A 15,153-nucleotide genomic window follows, 5' to 3' on the forward strand; every position below is an offset into this window, starting at 1 on the left:
AAAGAAACTGTCTTCAGCATATAAAATTAAAATATTCACTGAATTAGTCCATTTACAATATAAAGTACCATGTGAGAATTTTCAAAAATATTTCAGACCTGTTTACCCTGAGAAACTTAGGATCTTTACTACTTTCCTATAAAAATTCCATTTAATGAGTAAAATTAGTTTCCCTTTTTATTCCACCAATCTGGAAGCCTGTAATCAAATGTGAAGCTCAGTCAAAATGCTACTGGTCTAGCCATATTTGTAGTATAAGCATACAGTAGGGCTTTTTCTCTAATTGTCTTTATATTTTATATTTCATATGATATATTTACATATATTATATAATACAAATATATTCATATTATATATTACATAGGTTGCACACAATATTTCGTGTATATTGTATATAATATATAATATTGTGTGCAACATACATCTTATACATTTATTTATATCTATGTGCATATTATATATTATAAATCATAATATAAATTATATATCGTATACTTATATCTGTATTACAAAACATTTAGTATAGTTTTGTATTAGAAAATATCATTTATATTTTACTACTTCATCATGTGTCTAATAAATTGCCTCATCATTTAAGAAAAGAGGACATGAAAATATGCAAGTGTCATTATGTGCAGAGTTCTACAGTATCAATAAATGCCACCTACACACAGTATAAGTATACTCAGTATTCATTCACAACAATGTTATTCAAATTATTTGGTAAATCAGACCATGTTTGATGAAAAGAAATTTTTACCAAACACTATCACTACAAAACATTTTGTATCAATCTGGCTAGACCAGAGCATGTACACTGGTACAGATAAGAGGTCACAACACAGGGAATCCAGGACAGATAAACCCCTCAGGACCAATAAGGGGAGTAGCAAAACCAGGAGGGTAAGGGAAGGGTGGGGGAGAGAAAGGGGGAACCGATCACAGTGATGGACATATAACTCCCTCCCAGGGGGACGGACAACAGAAAAGTGAGTGAAGGGAGACACCATCAGTGTAAAACATGAAAAAATAATAACTTATAAATGATCAAGGGTTCATGGAGGAGGGAAGGCGGGAAAGGGTGGGGGGTGGGGAATGAGGAACTGATACTAAGGGCTCCAGTAGAAGGAAAATGTTTTGAAAAGGATAATGGCAACAATGTGTACAAATATATTTGACACATGGATGTCTGCATGGATTGTGATAAGGGCTGTAAAGGCCCCCAATAAAATAATTTTTAAAAAAGAAAGTAGACTTTGCGACATTTGCGTAAGGTTAAAATCATGATTCATGTGCAAATTTACCTTGAAGAAATTAGAATCTCCTCCCATCGTGTGTGGTTTCACTGCAGATACCTGACTGCTTCCTAATCTCGGTGGTACAAACAATTTAAAGGGTTTTTGCTTTTCCATCTTCTCTCTTCCAGTTGTAAAAATCTACTACCCAGGATGAAAAGGAGAAAAAAAAAGTTTTACATTGCTTCGTCACAACACTATTCTTACAGAGTAGTGACATTCGTTATAAAATTAGTTAGACGTTGTTATAAAAGGAATTAACACAATCCTTGCTCCTGTGTTTGCTAGTGGAGAGGCACCAGCAGATTATCCTGAGCGTCCACCACAAAATATCAAATACACAAAGGAAGACGCACGGAAAAGCACAAGAACCTTTTTAAATCGTTCGTTTTACGAAAGTATACACAAGTTGGCCAGCTTGTAAGCCTAACCCAAGTTGCTAAAACATGGTGAGTAAATAAGTTAACATGAAAAAATAACTATACAAATACATAAAGCACTAGTAGTGGCAACTTCTTTGCAGAAAACAACGTTAAACAAATGCAAGCAGCACCGCCCACGGCGGGCGCTCCAAGGTCAAAGGGCTTCATCTCCTCTGACCTCATCTGCCCCCAGCAAACACCGTGGAAAGGACGGAGAATCCCAGGCAAGCGAAGCCCTTCCCCTCACGGGCCGAGCAGCGGCCTTGTCTCTGAGGATGACTGCGGATGGCTCCCTGAGGGGCGACGGGCCACCCCGCGACGCGCCCTGCGGCCCGCCCGCCCGCCCTCCCGGGAAAGAAACCCAAGAAAACTGCCCTCACCTCGAAAAACCACGGCTGGGGCCGCACGGACTGCGCCCCGCTATCGACTGGGGTGGCAGAAGAACCCGGTAAGAGCTCCTGCCGCTGAAGCTTTAAAGAAAAGGCGGGAAATCTCCCGCCTGCGAAGCTGGAGGGAGTGAGGCGGGTCCTAAACCGTTTAACGGCTAAATAACGGTCGTTCGGGGAACTCTCGCTGCTCCGGAGCCCCACATCTCGCGAGATTTCCCGTTACCCTAGCAACCGGGCTTTCCGAGATTCCATTTTTCCGCGGCGCCCACGTTCTTGAAGCTTCTTTGATTGTCAGAGTTCAAAGATGTGTTAGGTGCTGTGATGACTGGGCGTAAGGGTGGAAAAACCATATCTGCCTTCCGTTTTAGAAAGGAAACACGTGGAAACAATTTTACTGTAGTGTAAACATTACGATAAAATTATTGTTTTCGAAGAGTCTTGAAAACAGTAGAACTTTTCGGCAGCTTGAGGAGTCGGAAGAGAGACTTCAGAAATGAGATATATTTGTTTGTGCTTCTGCAGAAAATAGAGGAATAGAGAGTTGGCCATAGTCAACAGAGGAATAGTGTTCCTGACTAAGGAGCTCCGCACCAGTTGTCAGGAAAGAGATTTGTCTAAGTACATGATGCCAAAAGTATGTGGCTGTAGGTGTAGGTGTGTGAGGTAGAGATGGAAAATGAGATTGGTACAGCTTTGAGGCGTCACAGATAGGAAGACCTGGCAAAGGCTTCTGGATTATAGGCTTCCCGGATGGGAAGGTTAAAGACTTTTGAATAGAAGGGATGATATAATCAGGTTCAAAAGATGATTTGTAGTATGAAGAAAGGTTGAGGCTTGTAAGACTTGAAGTAGGGAGACAGTGTTAATAGCCTGGAGAAGACATGGTGACCTGGGCTATTAGTGGCAGTGGAGATGGATTGTTTTAAGTTGCAGTGGAGTAGATACCAATCATGGCCACTCCCTGAAGCAGGATATGTCAGGTATAAAAGAATTTGAAAAAAAATTATCAAATTCTATTAATTCTAAGATGGTCTAATTTCAGGCTTGGACAAGTAGGTTCATAATACAGTAATAATTTTGGCAAATAACAAATTTGGCTAATAACATAACTTCAGTTTGAGATACTGATTTTGTCTCCAGATACTATAACACTTACATAATTAATGCGTTTTCTAGGAACTTTAGCAATATTTTTAAATAATACATTTTATTTGTATAATAGTTTCTACTAAAATTATAAAATTTTGATCTGGGAAAGACATATAGATGATCTATTTTACATTTTGAGTAAACTGAGGCCCAGAAAGATGTAAGCAAGATAGAGTTGAGTCCAGATACAGTAAACAAGATAATCCCTCTATGAGATAATACCAAGAATATCCATAAGATGTCCCCAGCAATAATAGTTGATTCACTTAAGTAAGATATTTTTTTAAATTTTAATCATTTTATTGGGGACTCATAAAACGCATCACAATCCATACATACATCATTGTATAAAGCACATTTGTACATTTATTACCCTCATCATTCTCAAAACGTTTGCTCTCCCTGTAAGCCCCTGGCATATCTGACACTCTCCAACGTCTCCCTTCACCCACTTTCCTGTTGTCTGTCCCCCAGAGAGGAGGATATATGTAGATCCTTATAATCCGTTCCCCCTCTCTACCCCACCCTCCCTCCACCCTCCCAGTATAGCCACTCTCACCACTGGTCCTGAAGGGATCATCCGCCCTGGATTCCCTGTGTTTCCAGTTCCTATCTGTACCAGTGTACATCCTCTGGTCTAGCCAGATTTTTAAGGAAGAATTGGGATCATGACAGTGGGGGGAAGGAAGCATTTAGGAACTAGAGGAAAGTTGTGTGTTTCATCATTGCTAACACTGTCCCCTGACTGGCTCATCTCCTCCCTGCGACCCTTCTGGAAGGGGATGTCCAATTGCCTACAGATGGCTTTTGGTCTCCACTCCACACTCTCCCTCATTCACTATGGTAAGATTTTTTGTTCTTTGATGCCTGATACTTCATCCCTTCGACACCTCGTGATCACACAGGCTGGTGTGCTTCTTCCATGTGGGCTTTGTTACTTCTGAGCCAGATGGCCACTTGTTTACCTATTTTTAATTTTTTATTGTGACTAGGTGAAAGTTTACAGAGTAAATAGTTTCCCGTTCAGCAATTCACAATACTCTTTTGTAACATTGATTGTAAAACCCACAATGTAACAACACTCTTCCCATTTTTTGTGTTTACCATTTCCCTTCAGCCATTTTTCCTATCCCTCCTTCCCTTCTGAATTTTATCCTTGCATAATGTTCCACATTTTCTCCCTACTGTACCTAGGACCTCCTATTATGATCCCTTTCAGAGAAGTAACCAGGTGTCGTTCATGTAGTTCTGGTCTCAGGGCCACTGAATCTGAGATTCATAAGGTCCATTAAGTCTTCAAACTAATTGTTTGCATGTATCTGTGATTGTCTCCACTCTTCTTTGCTTCTTAAGAAGGAGATCAACAGTTGTACTTACATGGCCACTCACAAACTTTTAAATTCCCAGTTGCTACTCACCAAAATAGTCAGGATGTAGACCATTGTCTTTGTGGGTTTGTGGACTATATTATGCCAATTTACTTTGATATCTTCTAAATCTATGGTCATTAAGTCCAATGAAGCAGCTTGTTTCTTTAAGGTGTGTGGTTATGGCTAAAAAATATTCATAATTTTTTCTTCTGTATGTTCTATTATATTCATGAATATATTTACAATGCACACACACATGTATATGCAGAAATATCCTCTATCAAACCTATATATTCGTAGGTGTAGGCTCATCCACTTTCCAGCACCTGTTCCAGTTTGCATGTCTATGATATCCCCTTGTAGATGACTGTTCTAGCAGAATTGTATCTGTAATAGTATTTACCTTTGGCGCCTTAACTCGAGCTCCTGCCAATGTCTTCCTTTGCCTTGATTACTTTGTACTGCATTTTGCCTTCCCCTACACTCAAGTTACTAATATGTGTCTATCCTCTAGTATTTAAAGTACCTTGGACTGCCAAAGGAACCAAAAAAATCTGTCTCGAGTGAAGTACAGCCAGAATGATTCTTAGGAGTATGGATGGCAAGACTTCATCTCACGTGCTTTGGACATATTGTCAGGAGAGAGCAATCCCTGGAAAGGGGGATCATTCTTGGTAGAGGGACAGCAAAAAAAGAGGAAGCCCCTCAATGAAATGGATTGACACAGTAGCTGCAACCATAGGCTCGAACCTAGGAACAATTGGGAGGACGGTGCAGGACAGTGTTTCATTCTGTTGTGCACAGGATTGCTATGGTTCAGAACTGACAAAGACACCTAACAACAACCCTTTAGAGCAGCCGTTCTCAACCTGTGGGTCGCGACCCCTTTGGGGGTCGAATGACCCTTTCACAGGGGCCACCCAATTCATAATTACAGTTATGAAGCAAAATTGCAGTTATGAAGTAGCAACAAAAATAATTTTATGGTTGGGGGTGGTGTCACCACATGAGGAACTGTATTAAAGGGTGGCGGTGTTAGGAAGGTTAAAAACCACTGCTCTAGTTAGTGATTTATCCCTCCTATCACTCTCACTCCTCAAATAAGATTTTAAGATGAAAGAATAAATTTGATATTTTAAATGTTATGAATTTCACAATGCTGGAAAATTCAACTATGGGTATTTTTTTTCCTTTTAATTAAAGCCAAAATGTTATGTCTAGTATTAACTTAAATGCACTGTATTTTATTTACTTGTGTACAGTCTCTCAAAAAATAATTCAACCATAGAATTTCTCAATTGCATTAATTTCATGTGACATTTATTTGGATGGGTTATCACTCCATTTTTAAAAGAACTTAAATATTTGTGGAAAGATTTCATCTTTTTCAGAACTTTAACTTTTAAGAATATTACAAAAGATGTTGGAAATGTCAAAATGTCCATCTGTGTTAAAAATAAATTATGCTTTATTTCCTAATACATGTTAAAATATTTTAATGATGTATTATTTTAATTGTTTGAATGTCTTACCATCACAAATTTTCTAATTTGGACTTATAAAGGGTATTTTTTTAAAGATATTTTTTAAAAGTAAGCATAGAACAAAATTTTGTGCCTTTTTAATAATTTATAAAAGTGCTTGCTTCGGCAGCACATATACCAAAATTAATAATTTATAAAGTTTTCTAACAGGAATAGGTTTGCAATGTTCCTTAAAATTTAACTTGCTTACCATCAATCTGGCTTTAATGAATTAAATCTACAAGGTCCATTCGCATAGGGGGTTCTCCTAGCTAACCTTTCTCCTAGCTATAAAGAATCTATATATTTCCATTCAATTTTCTGCCAAGTGGGAAAAGTGACCTTTATTCAGGCAAGAACTCTGTTTAGTTAGCATTGTTTCCTTGTGAAGAACCCAAGAACGATAGCCACTGCTTCTTTTTAATTCAATCTAGAAAGGAGTCCTAGATGTCCCTCTAGTGGTGGTTTTTCCTACTCTACAAAATTCGTTGAGCACTATTTTGTTGTTCTTGAGCACTATTGATGAGGATTCAGTCATATCCAAAGAAGCCCTGGTGGTGGTGTAGTTTAGATGTGAGGCAGCTAACTACACAGTTCATGGTTCAAATCCACCAGCTACTCTGTGGGAGAAAGGTGAAGCAGTCTGCTTCTATAAAGATTTACAATTTCATAAATCCTAAATACTACTCTATTCTGACTTATAGGGTCACTATGAGTTGGGACCAACTCATAGGCAGTGGGTTTTGGAGTCTACTTTATGGTGAAATATTTGTAATATAATATTCCAATGCATCCTGTGAAATCAGTCATCATTGTGATGCTATTTAGACGAGGTAATACAGATTTAGGAAGCTTCAGACAAACCACAACATTCTAAAATGTCAGAAATGTTAATAGAATCCCAATTCTCAGAGAGTAAATTAGTCAGTTTAGGGTCCTTTGTTTTCCAAGTGCTAATTATTTCTGAGTGGTTGTGATTCAATGTTCTCAATTCAGTGAGCCTCTCAATTAGATGAGCAAAATGCTGTAGATCTTCTGGATGATAGATTTTTGCATATTTATACAAAATTTGTAAAACTGGTTCTTGTAAACTTTCCACACGTTGCTCATTTTTAAGACATGGATGATCTGAAAAACATCATATTTAAATTAGTTTATACTGGAAAGTATTACTGGATAATTTCAAACAGAGTTTTTTACATAATGAAATAGTAATGCTAAATTTCTAGTATATTCCAGATAATGTGCTAAATAATGTGAATCTATTTTGTTTAGTCTTCACTCTATGAAACTGTATTATTACCATCATTTTTAGGTGAGCTCTATAAAATTCATTTCCACGGAGTCACATAGAAAAGAAGGATCATACATAATTGTAACTGCAGCCATGAGTTATTTGCAACTGTAAAAGATTAGGTAATTTCCACAAAGTCAAAAGCAAGTAAAAGGCAAAGATTCTTATCTACCTAAATCTAAACTATATGAGACAACTAAGGCTAACTAAGCTAACCTACATTCATTCATCCAATTATTTTACTGGAAAAATAGCAGTGAACCAACAAAATGTCCTGCCCTCATTGAACTTATACTCTAAGACTAGGAAGAATGCAGCTGGAAAAAAACATTTATACATTTAAATGTTTGTATTATAGGAATTTATATAATAAATGTATTACATAAACACATTCTCTAAATATACTGATTTAATATGTAAAATGTATATAATAGTGAAAAGTGCCATGTGAAAAACATGAGCAGGAAGAGGGATATGCATTCAAATTGAAGGGACAGTGGCTATATTTTAAAGGATAATCATGAAAGGCCTCCCTTAGGTGACATGTGAGTAGCCATGCAAAGATAATAAAAGAGGAATCTGCTGAAAATCTTCCAGACAGAGGTCTCATAAAGTGCAGTAGAAACTGAGTCAGGGCCACCCTTGCTTGAGGTTTTAAAGAAACATCTCAAAAAGCATGGTTGTTGGGATGAAGTATGCAAATAGATAGGCAATAATGGGAAATTTTAGCTTTAATCTGGGAAACATATGAAGCCAATGAAGGATTATAAGCAAAGGAATGGTCTGCTATGACTTATATGAGAGTAAACAAAACAGCATTGCTACAAATCAGAGAAATCTTTATTAAACAAAAACATCCAAATGTGAAGCTACTATTTCTCAGCCTGTCCTCCATCTAGGGTCTGTGCACGTCTGAAGACAGTTTTTCCATCTCTTTAAACCCTCCCAAAGAATCCAATGCTTTTTTGATTTACACCGCATCAAAACAGCAATTTGGGCATATTCAAGGGACTCAAATCATGTTCCTTGTCAACAGTTTAGAGTTTGGGGATCAAAGGCATATGAAGGGCACAGTTGGGGCTGGAGGAAGGGCACAGTTGGGGCTGGAGGAAGGGCACGGTTGAGATGGAGGAAGACTCCCCAGCTAAACTGTCATTGAACAGCCCTCGCTCGCCTCCACAAATGCGCAATGCATTGTTGTGATGGAAAAGAAGTCTTGGGCACAATTTTCCTGATCTTTTTCTCACCAATATCATTTTCAATTTTCTTAAAACTTCTTCAAAAGTTAATTGACCTATGTCCTTTGAAAATCTCAAGATGACCCCTTGGGATCCAAAATACAGTGGCCATAACCTTCTGCGCTGACCTCTCTGCCTTGAATTGAAGGTGCCAGACCATATGCGGGCCCAACTTTCGTAGCTATCACATCAGTGGTAATTTTATTTCACCTCTTATTTCACCTGTTTCTGGATTTATTTCACTTGTTTCTGGAGTCACAGTTTCTTTCTTCATTAAGATCTTACCTCTCTTAGCTCATTGACCATGGAGGTTTGGTTGGTTGGTTGGTTGTTTTTATTAGACATCCAAGTTGAAATGTTGTGTATACTACTGATTGATTTAGGGGAGCAATGCAAAATGGTTTATAAATTGAGGAGTGGTATTACATATAGATGGTATTTAAAACCATGAGAATGAATGCAATCGCCAAGGAAAAACGTGGGGGGCAGGGAGAATACTTAAGCCGCATTAACATTTATCACTGTGGGAATTGAGGAGTTAACGAAGTAGAGTGAATAAAAGCAACTGCTGAGGAGGAAAGTTAGAGCCAGTGTTGCTGAGTGGTGCTGGTGAGAGATTGTCAAGAAAAAGGGTGTAATCACCGAGGGCCACGTGAGGCAAAATCTTAAGAGGAAAGGAGGAATCTGCTCTGTTAAATGCTACTAACAAATTGAGTCAATGAAGCTCTAAATTGAAAAATGACCACTGAACCCATAGTGGACAAATTAGTGCAGATCAGGACAAATTGTGATGAAATAGAACAGCCCAAAATCTTTCTGAAGTGGGCCAGGCCTGAATAAGAGAAGAGAAATGGATACCAAAGTGTAGACAGATCCTTCCATGTGTTTCTGTAAAGTGGCAAGAAAGGGGTCAAGAAAGCATTTTTTAAGAGGCAAATTATCTTGATAAAAAGGATAAACAGGAGATTAATCTGACAAAAAAGGAAATTTTGATTAAGCAAAATTGGTATACTGGACAGCAAGGAATAATTTAATAATATAACTACCACAAATGCCATGATTTCATGGCCAAACTGCATCCAAAATTTTACTATGTGTGTTGGAATTGGTCTTTACCTGAAAAATACACAGTTGTTGCTGCAAGCAGAGCATACTCAGTATTAGTAATATTAAGTTGACTCATTCTTCTGCAAAAGTACAACAGTGCAGTAATAAAATCTTCAGTAATACCTAAAAAGATTAACATAAAATATATTCTCATCAAAATACAATGCAGAATTAAACACAATTTCTATGGGGTTTTTTCCCTTAAGGCAGTATAAGAAAATAAAACATTATATTCATCTAAGTTTTTCCATTAGATATACTATTCTGTCTTGTGTGTAATATTACCAGATAGAGCCGTAGCAGGATTGTCTTCATTGTGCAATGTTTCCATGGAACAAATAACACCTCCAGCATCGTTCTGATAGTGACAAGTCAATGAATCACCTGAATGACTTGATAATCTCAAAGCATCTAAGAAAATGGAAACATTTTTTTAAAAAGGAAAAATATAAAGTCGGACTTCTTTTAGCTTTATACAAATAGTAGTCTGAAAAAAAAATAGTAGCCTGTCAGATTTCAGCAAAACTATAAGATGAAACTTTCCCAAGAAATGGTAACTCTATAATGTTCATTATCGAATCATAAAGTTAGCTATGGAAGACTCATTGAAAATATAGTAATATTAAGTATAATAATAAATATAATAGAGAATGGCTTTCTTTAAAAGAAAAACAAAGGTTAAGCCAATATACTGGAAACTATAAATATATTAAAAAGTAGTTATTCCTATACTAAATAGCAAAATATATATAAGAAAAATAGCTCAGTTTTATATAATTTGTTGCCAGATTTAATAGTAGCTGTTAACACTAAGGCTGTATTAATTGGCCTTTTTACTTTCTGAGACTGACGGCAAACATTCTTTCTGATTGTACAGTTGAGCCGCATGAAGGATCATCACTTCAGTTTTTGATCCCTTCTGTAGTGCAGTCTGATCTTCATTGGTCAAACTTTCAAATCCTGTAAGCAAAGATAATGATTGTTTGAAACAAATAATCAAAAGAAAACTTTCAGGTATAAATTATTCATTTACTTATTATGTAAGTCCTAAATATTCCCTTAGAACAGGGGTGTCAAGCTGGTGGCCCGCCCCCAAAGTAATTTTTTGTGGCCCGCGATGCTCTGAAATAAAATAAAAATAGAAAAAATTGTTATGAAGAAAATAGCACTTAGGGGAGATCAAGGAAATACCGTACACACAATTCCCTTGTTAACCCTTTAACTACTGAAGATGAGTATACACGTGGCCCAGTGACTTTCTTGGGGGCCGTGGACGTGTATAAACGTGCTGACTCCCTTCCGGCGACATTTGGAAGCGATATGTCTGCCATCTCAGTGTCACATAATGTAAACAGATCCCAGTAGCGAAAAAGTTAATAAAAGCACTCTGGGTTGTGCTGTTATGAATCATAACTAGCGGCAGCCCTAGTTAACATTTTTAGAGGGAAACCATTATGATTGTGCATCATGTTTGTCAGCCCAACATTTTGTGTTTTTTATTAGTTACTTTGTCATATTTTCCAGTCACAACAGAAGAGGTAAGTGAAAACTATCCTGTTTCCCTGAAAGTAAGACATCCCCTGAAAATAAGACCTAGTGCATCTTTGGGAGCAAAAATTAATATAAGACACTGCCTTATTTTGGGGGAAACAGGGTAGTAGGAGGAAAGCGCTAGCAAGTTTTGGGCATAAAAGAATAATTTTAGTTTTATAAATACATTAAATAAAATAAATGTTTAAATAAAAGCAATTATATAGTGTTTCAATTATCCTATCCATATTCCTGAATCCTCAATTCAAAATATAAATTTAACAAAATTTGTAAATGTGATGTGGCCCACATGAATCTTGCCTGTTGCACCAAATGACCCGCGTTTTAATTGAGTTTGACACCCCTGCCTTAGAATAATCATGCTTGGTAACATCAAAAGTCTTTAATAATTTTTTTTATTCTATATAGTAAACTTTTGGACACTTCTAATTAGAACTAAAATAATACTTTCCTATAGAAAGAGAAGGAGCCCTGGTGGTGCAGTAGTTACGTGTTGGGCTCCAATTCTAATGGTTGGCAGTTTGAAACCACCAGCAACTCCATGGGAGAAAGACTGGACTCTCTACTCCCGTAAACAGTTACAGTCTCAGAAACCCACAGGGAGGTTACTATGAGTCAGCATTGGTTCCATAGCAGTGAGTTTGTTTTTTTCACAAGAGGAGGGAACTCTGGTTGGGTAATGGTTACAAGTCGGGCTACTAAATCAGCTCTGTGGGAGAAAGACAAGGCTTTCTTAAACATGCTTAGAGAGTTACAGTCTCAGAAACTCACAGGGGCAGTTCTACTCTGTCTTATAGGGTCACTATGAGTTGGCATCGATTCAATGGCAGTGAGCTTGGGGTTTTTTAGCAAAAGAGTCCCTAGAAAAAGTGACACAAACCCTACAGACTAAGTCCTTAGCAACTAATCCAAAGGTTGGCGAGTCCAGAGACCTCTTGGGAAAATGGCCTGGCTAACTACTTCCAAAGCAATTGAACGCCCTAAGAAGTGTTTTTCTACTCTGAATCACATAGAATGGCCATGAGTTGGAATTAACAGTAACTGACTTTTTACAGCAAGAGAAAATTAAATATTGTTGCTGTAGCCTGAAATAATTTATATTTCTAATTAGTTATCTGTGTGTGTAAGTAAATAAGTTTTGGCAAAGATTTATCTAGCATTGTATAGGGAATTTTGCTTGTTTCCGGTTTTATCTAGAAAAAAAGTTTCTGGAAAAAAAATAATCTGAACAAACAACTTACAGCCACATTAGTTGTCTTAACTTGAAAAAAAACTGTGAAGTCATTTGAATAATATCTTTAAATATTTATATCTTGATCTAGCTGATGGATTCAAACAGAAAAATAAGCTTTTTTCCTTTTTCTTTTTTTGCATTTAGAAGCAGCTTTGGTGGCAAACTACAGGTTTTTGTGTTTTCCGAAGATGTCACCTCTTTTAAAGCAAAGAATTCTTTTTAAAATGAGTTAAGTGTTAAATTACTCTTTTTTTAATTCATTAATGTTTTACCTGGTAGTCCCTTGGTAAAATCCATTAGCCCCTGGACCCGCAGCACAGCTGTCTCCGAGAGTCCTGAAAAGCTCAGTTCTGGATTGGCATATTCCTGAAACTAATCCACAAAAAGTAATACAACTCAATTTTACATTCGTTCAAATAACTATGGAAATTTTAAACTTTTATCTTTGTGCTCTTATTTTCCAATGTAATTATAAATTTATTTCTTGCCAACAGTGAACACATACAAATGTCCTTGCTGCCTCTAAAGGAATTGTATATTTTTGATGCGCCACCACAATATTTTTAATGAGCTGATGTTCCTCTTGTGTTAGTGCCACGCTCTCCTGAATCTACAAGAAAACATAAGAAAAATACTGTAATGGGTATTTATTCAACAAGATACCAGCAATAAAGAAACAAGAAGTTTTAGAAGAGTCTTGCCGATTTTCCAGCTCTAGTTGTGGATGACACGTGCTTGTTGTCGACTCCTTCCTCTTCCACGTTGATGTTAGAGTGAAAGCTATTATTCTGCTTAAGGTTCTTTCGAAGTCTCTTTGATTTACATTGGGTTTCTGTTAGCAAACCTGTAATATTACAAAATTTGTATGAAAATTTTAGAAGGGCAAATGACATTCTAGGGCTTGATGAGAATTGCCTTCTAATGTACACAGCTATGAGCATAGCTTTTACCAGGAGCCCCCCCTTATTGGGTCAGCAATTGGTGCAACAAGATGGATTAACACAGTGACAGCAACAATGGACTCAAACATAAGTACAACTGTGAGGATTAAAAATACTCATCTTTCTCCTACAGAGCAGCTGGTGAGTTTGAACTGCTGACCTTGCAGCTCAAAGCCCAATGTGCAACCCACTACAACAGAGATCCCTTACACATTACCTAGTCTAAGTAAAAGTACATCATCATCTTAGATGTAAATTAAAATTTAAGTTTGCATCTTAATTTATAATAGATTTTTCATTTACTAGAAGCATTTCCACGTTAATTTAATCTTGAAAACAAAATAGGACATTTTGCTACCAAATAGCAAAATGGGAAAATACTCTGAATTACCTATGAGCGTTTTTATCCCAGATTTTCATAGTGAATAGCTTGAAAACGTTAAAATAAATTAAGTTTGTATTCTTTAAGAGAAGATAGGACAGTGAATAATACCCTGCTTAAAAAGTGAGCACTTTTTTCTGGTTTACAGTCTTTATAGATTATTTTGAAACTTCAGCTGCATTTCTACTTGAACAGCAGAAATTATCAGGAATCACTGATAAAATGAACCCAAATTTAATATTTACCTTTTATTATATCTGTCCATTTATCATAAGAATTCAAAATATGCCTATTATTTAAGAACGTTATACCGAGAGTTAAGGCTAAAACAAATAGCTTTAATCCATTTCTCAATCATTTCATTGTTATTCATCCATCTAAAAATCTATTACACAGCCATGTAGTCAAAACAGCCTAGTGCAAATACGACAGACATATAGACTGTGGTGGGATTCAGCTGGTTCACACCAGTTCAGCAGAACCAATACCTAATTTTTTGTTGAGTTCAATGAACCGGTTGTTATAATGGCACTTTTAATCAGTGTTCTTTCTAAAGATGGTTGGCTGTCCAGCTGCCCAAAGTGGAAACCACAAATTTACATCCCTTACCCTTTTTCAAAGTGCATCTCAGCAGCAGCATATTCTATGCACCTATAGTGATATCCACTCCGTCCATAGGTATAAAAATTAAACGGGACAATGCTTGTAATATTTATTTATTCATTTCATAAAACTCATTATACTTTCAATAAAATACTATATTTTTATTTCCTTGAATTTGTTACTTTAGCAAACAAACACAGAATGTAAAGAGAAAAAAATGTCAAACAACCAAAGGATGAAACGCATCTTTTGTTTCATCTTTGTGCTATGTCCCAAATTCCTACAAGTTATGATGAGTGAATTATGCAATTCCTGAAAGTGTTCAAAGAGCTAAAAGCATTGCCAGAATAATTGTTGTAAGTTCAGCAGAAGCAGAATGAGGTTTTTTAAACATGAACATAATATGTTCAGAGAAGATAAGTCGTCTGTTTCTAATATATCAAACACAATGATTATTGTTGATTGGCCTACCTCTATAGGAATGGGATCCTACTCCTACAGTGAAAAGATAGAGGAGGATAAATCACACATCCAATGATGCTTGGATTAAAGCAAAGAATATTGCAAGTGAGGATGCCAAACAAGAATCAATATGGAAATATCTTAAATAACAGTTTACTTGTTTTCTATCAGGCATTATTTAATGCTTCTCATT

At 36.6% G+C, this 15,153-nt stretch overlaps 2 protein-coding genes across 2 annotated transcripts in view; both read right to left on the reverse strand.

The window, feature by feature from the left end:
- SYCP1 (synaptonemal complex protein 1) overlaps nt 1-1,412 on the reverse strand; it is a gene marked incomplete at its 3' end in the record, with an annotated part of 75,421 nt that extends 74,009 nt beyond the window's left edge. The window contains 1 exon segment of the mRNA XM_013003767.2: nt 1,305-1,412. Coding sequence (XP_012859221.1) covers nt 1,305-1,412 — 108 coding nt within the window.
- Nucleotides 1,413-6,844: 5,432 nt separating this feature from the next.
- The window catches only part of LOC101646537 (bile acid receptor-like), an 18,196-nt gene continuing 9,887 nt past the window's right edge, over nt 6,845-15,153 (reverse strand). The window contains exons 4-10 of the mRNA XM_045291998.1: nt 13,274-13,416; nt 13,078-13,182; nt 12,845-12,944; nt 10,625-10,747; nt 10,073-10,198; nt 9,797-9,910; nt 6,845-7,276 (exon numbers count right to left, since the gene is read on the reverse strand). Coding sequence (XP_045147933.1) covers nt 6,993-7,276; nt 9,797-9,910; nt 10,073-10,198; nt 10,625-10,747; nt 12,845-12,944; nt 13,078-13,182; nt 13,274-13,416 — 995 coding nt within the window. The 3' untranslated portion in view covers nt 6,845-6,992. The remainder of the gene's footprint in view (nt 7,277-9,796; nt 9,911-10,072; nt 10,199-10,624; nt 10,748-12,844; nt 12,945-13,077; nt 13,183-13,273; nt 13,417-15,153) is intronic.

The sequence above is a fragment of the Echinops telfairi genome, unplaced genomic scaffold (genome assembly GCF_000313985.2).
Source record: "Echinops telfairi isolate 266 unplaced genomic scaffold, ASM31398v2 ScPeMD7_443;HRSCAF=831, whole genome shotgun sequence".
NCBI lineage: Eukaryota > Metazoa > Chordata > Mammalia > Afrosoricida > Tenrecidae > Echinops > Echinops telfairi.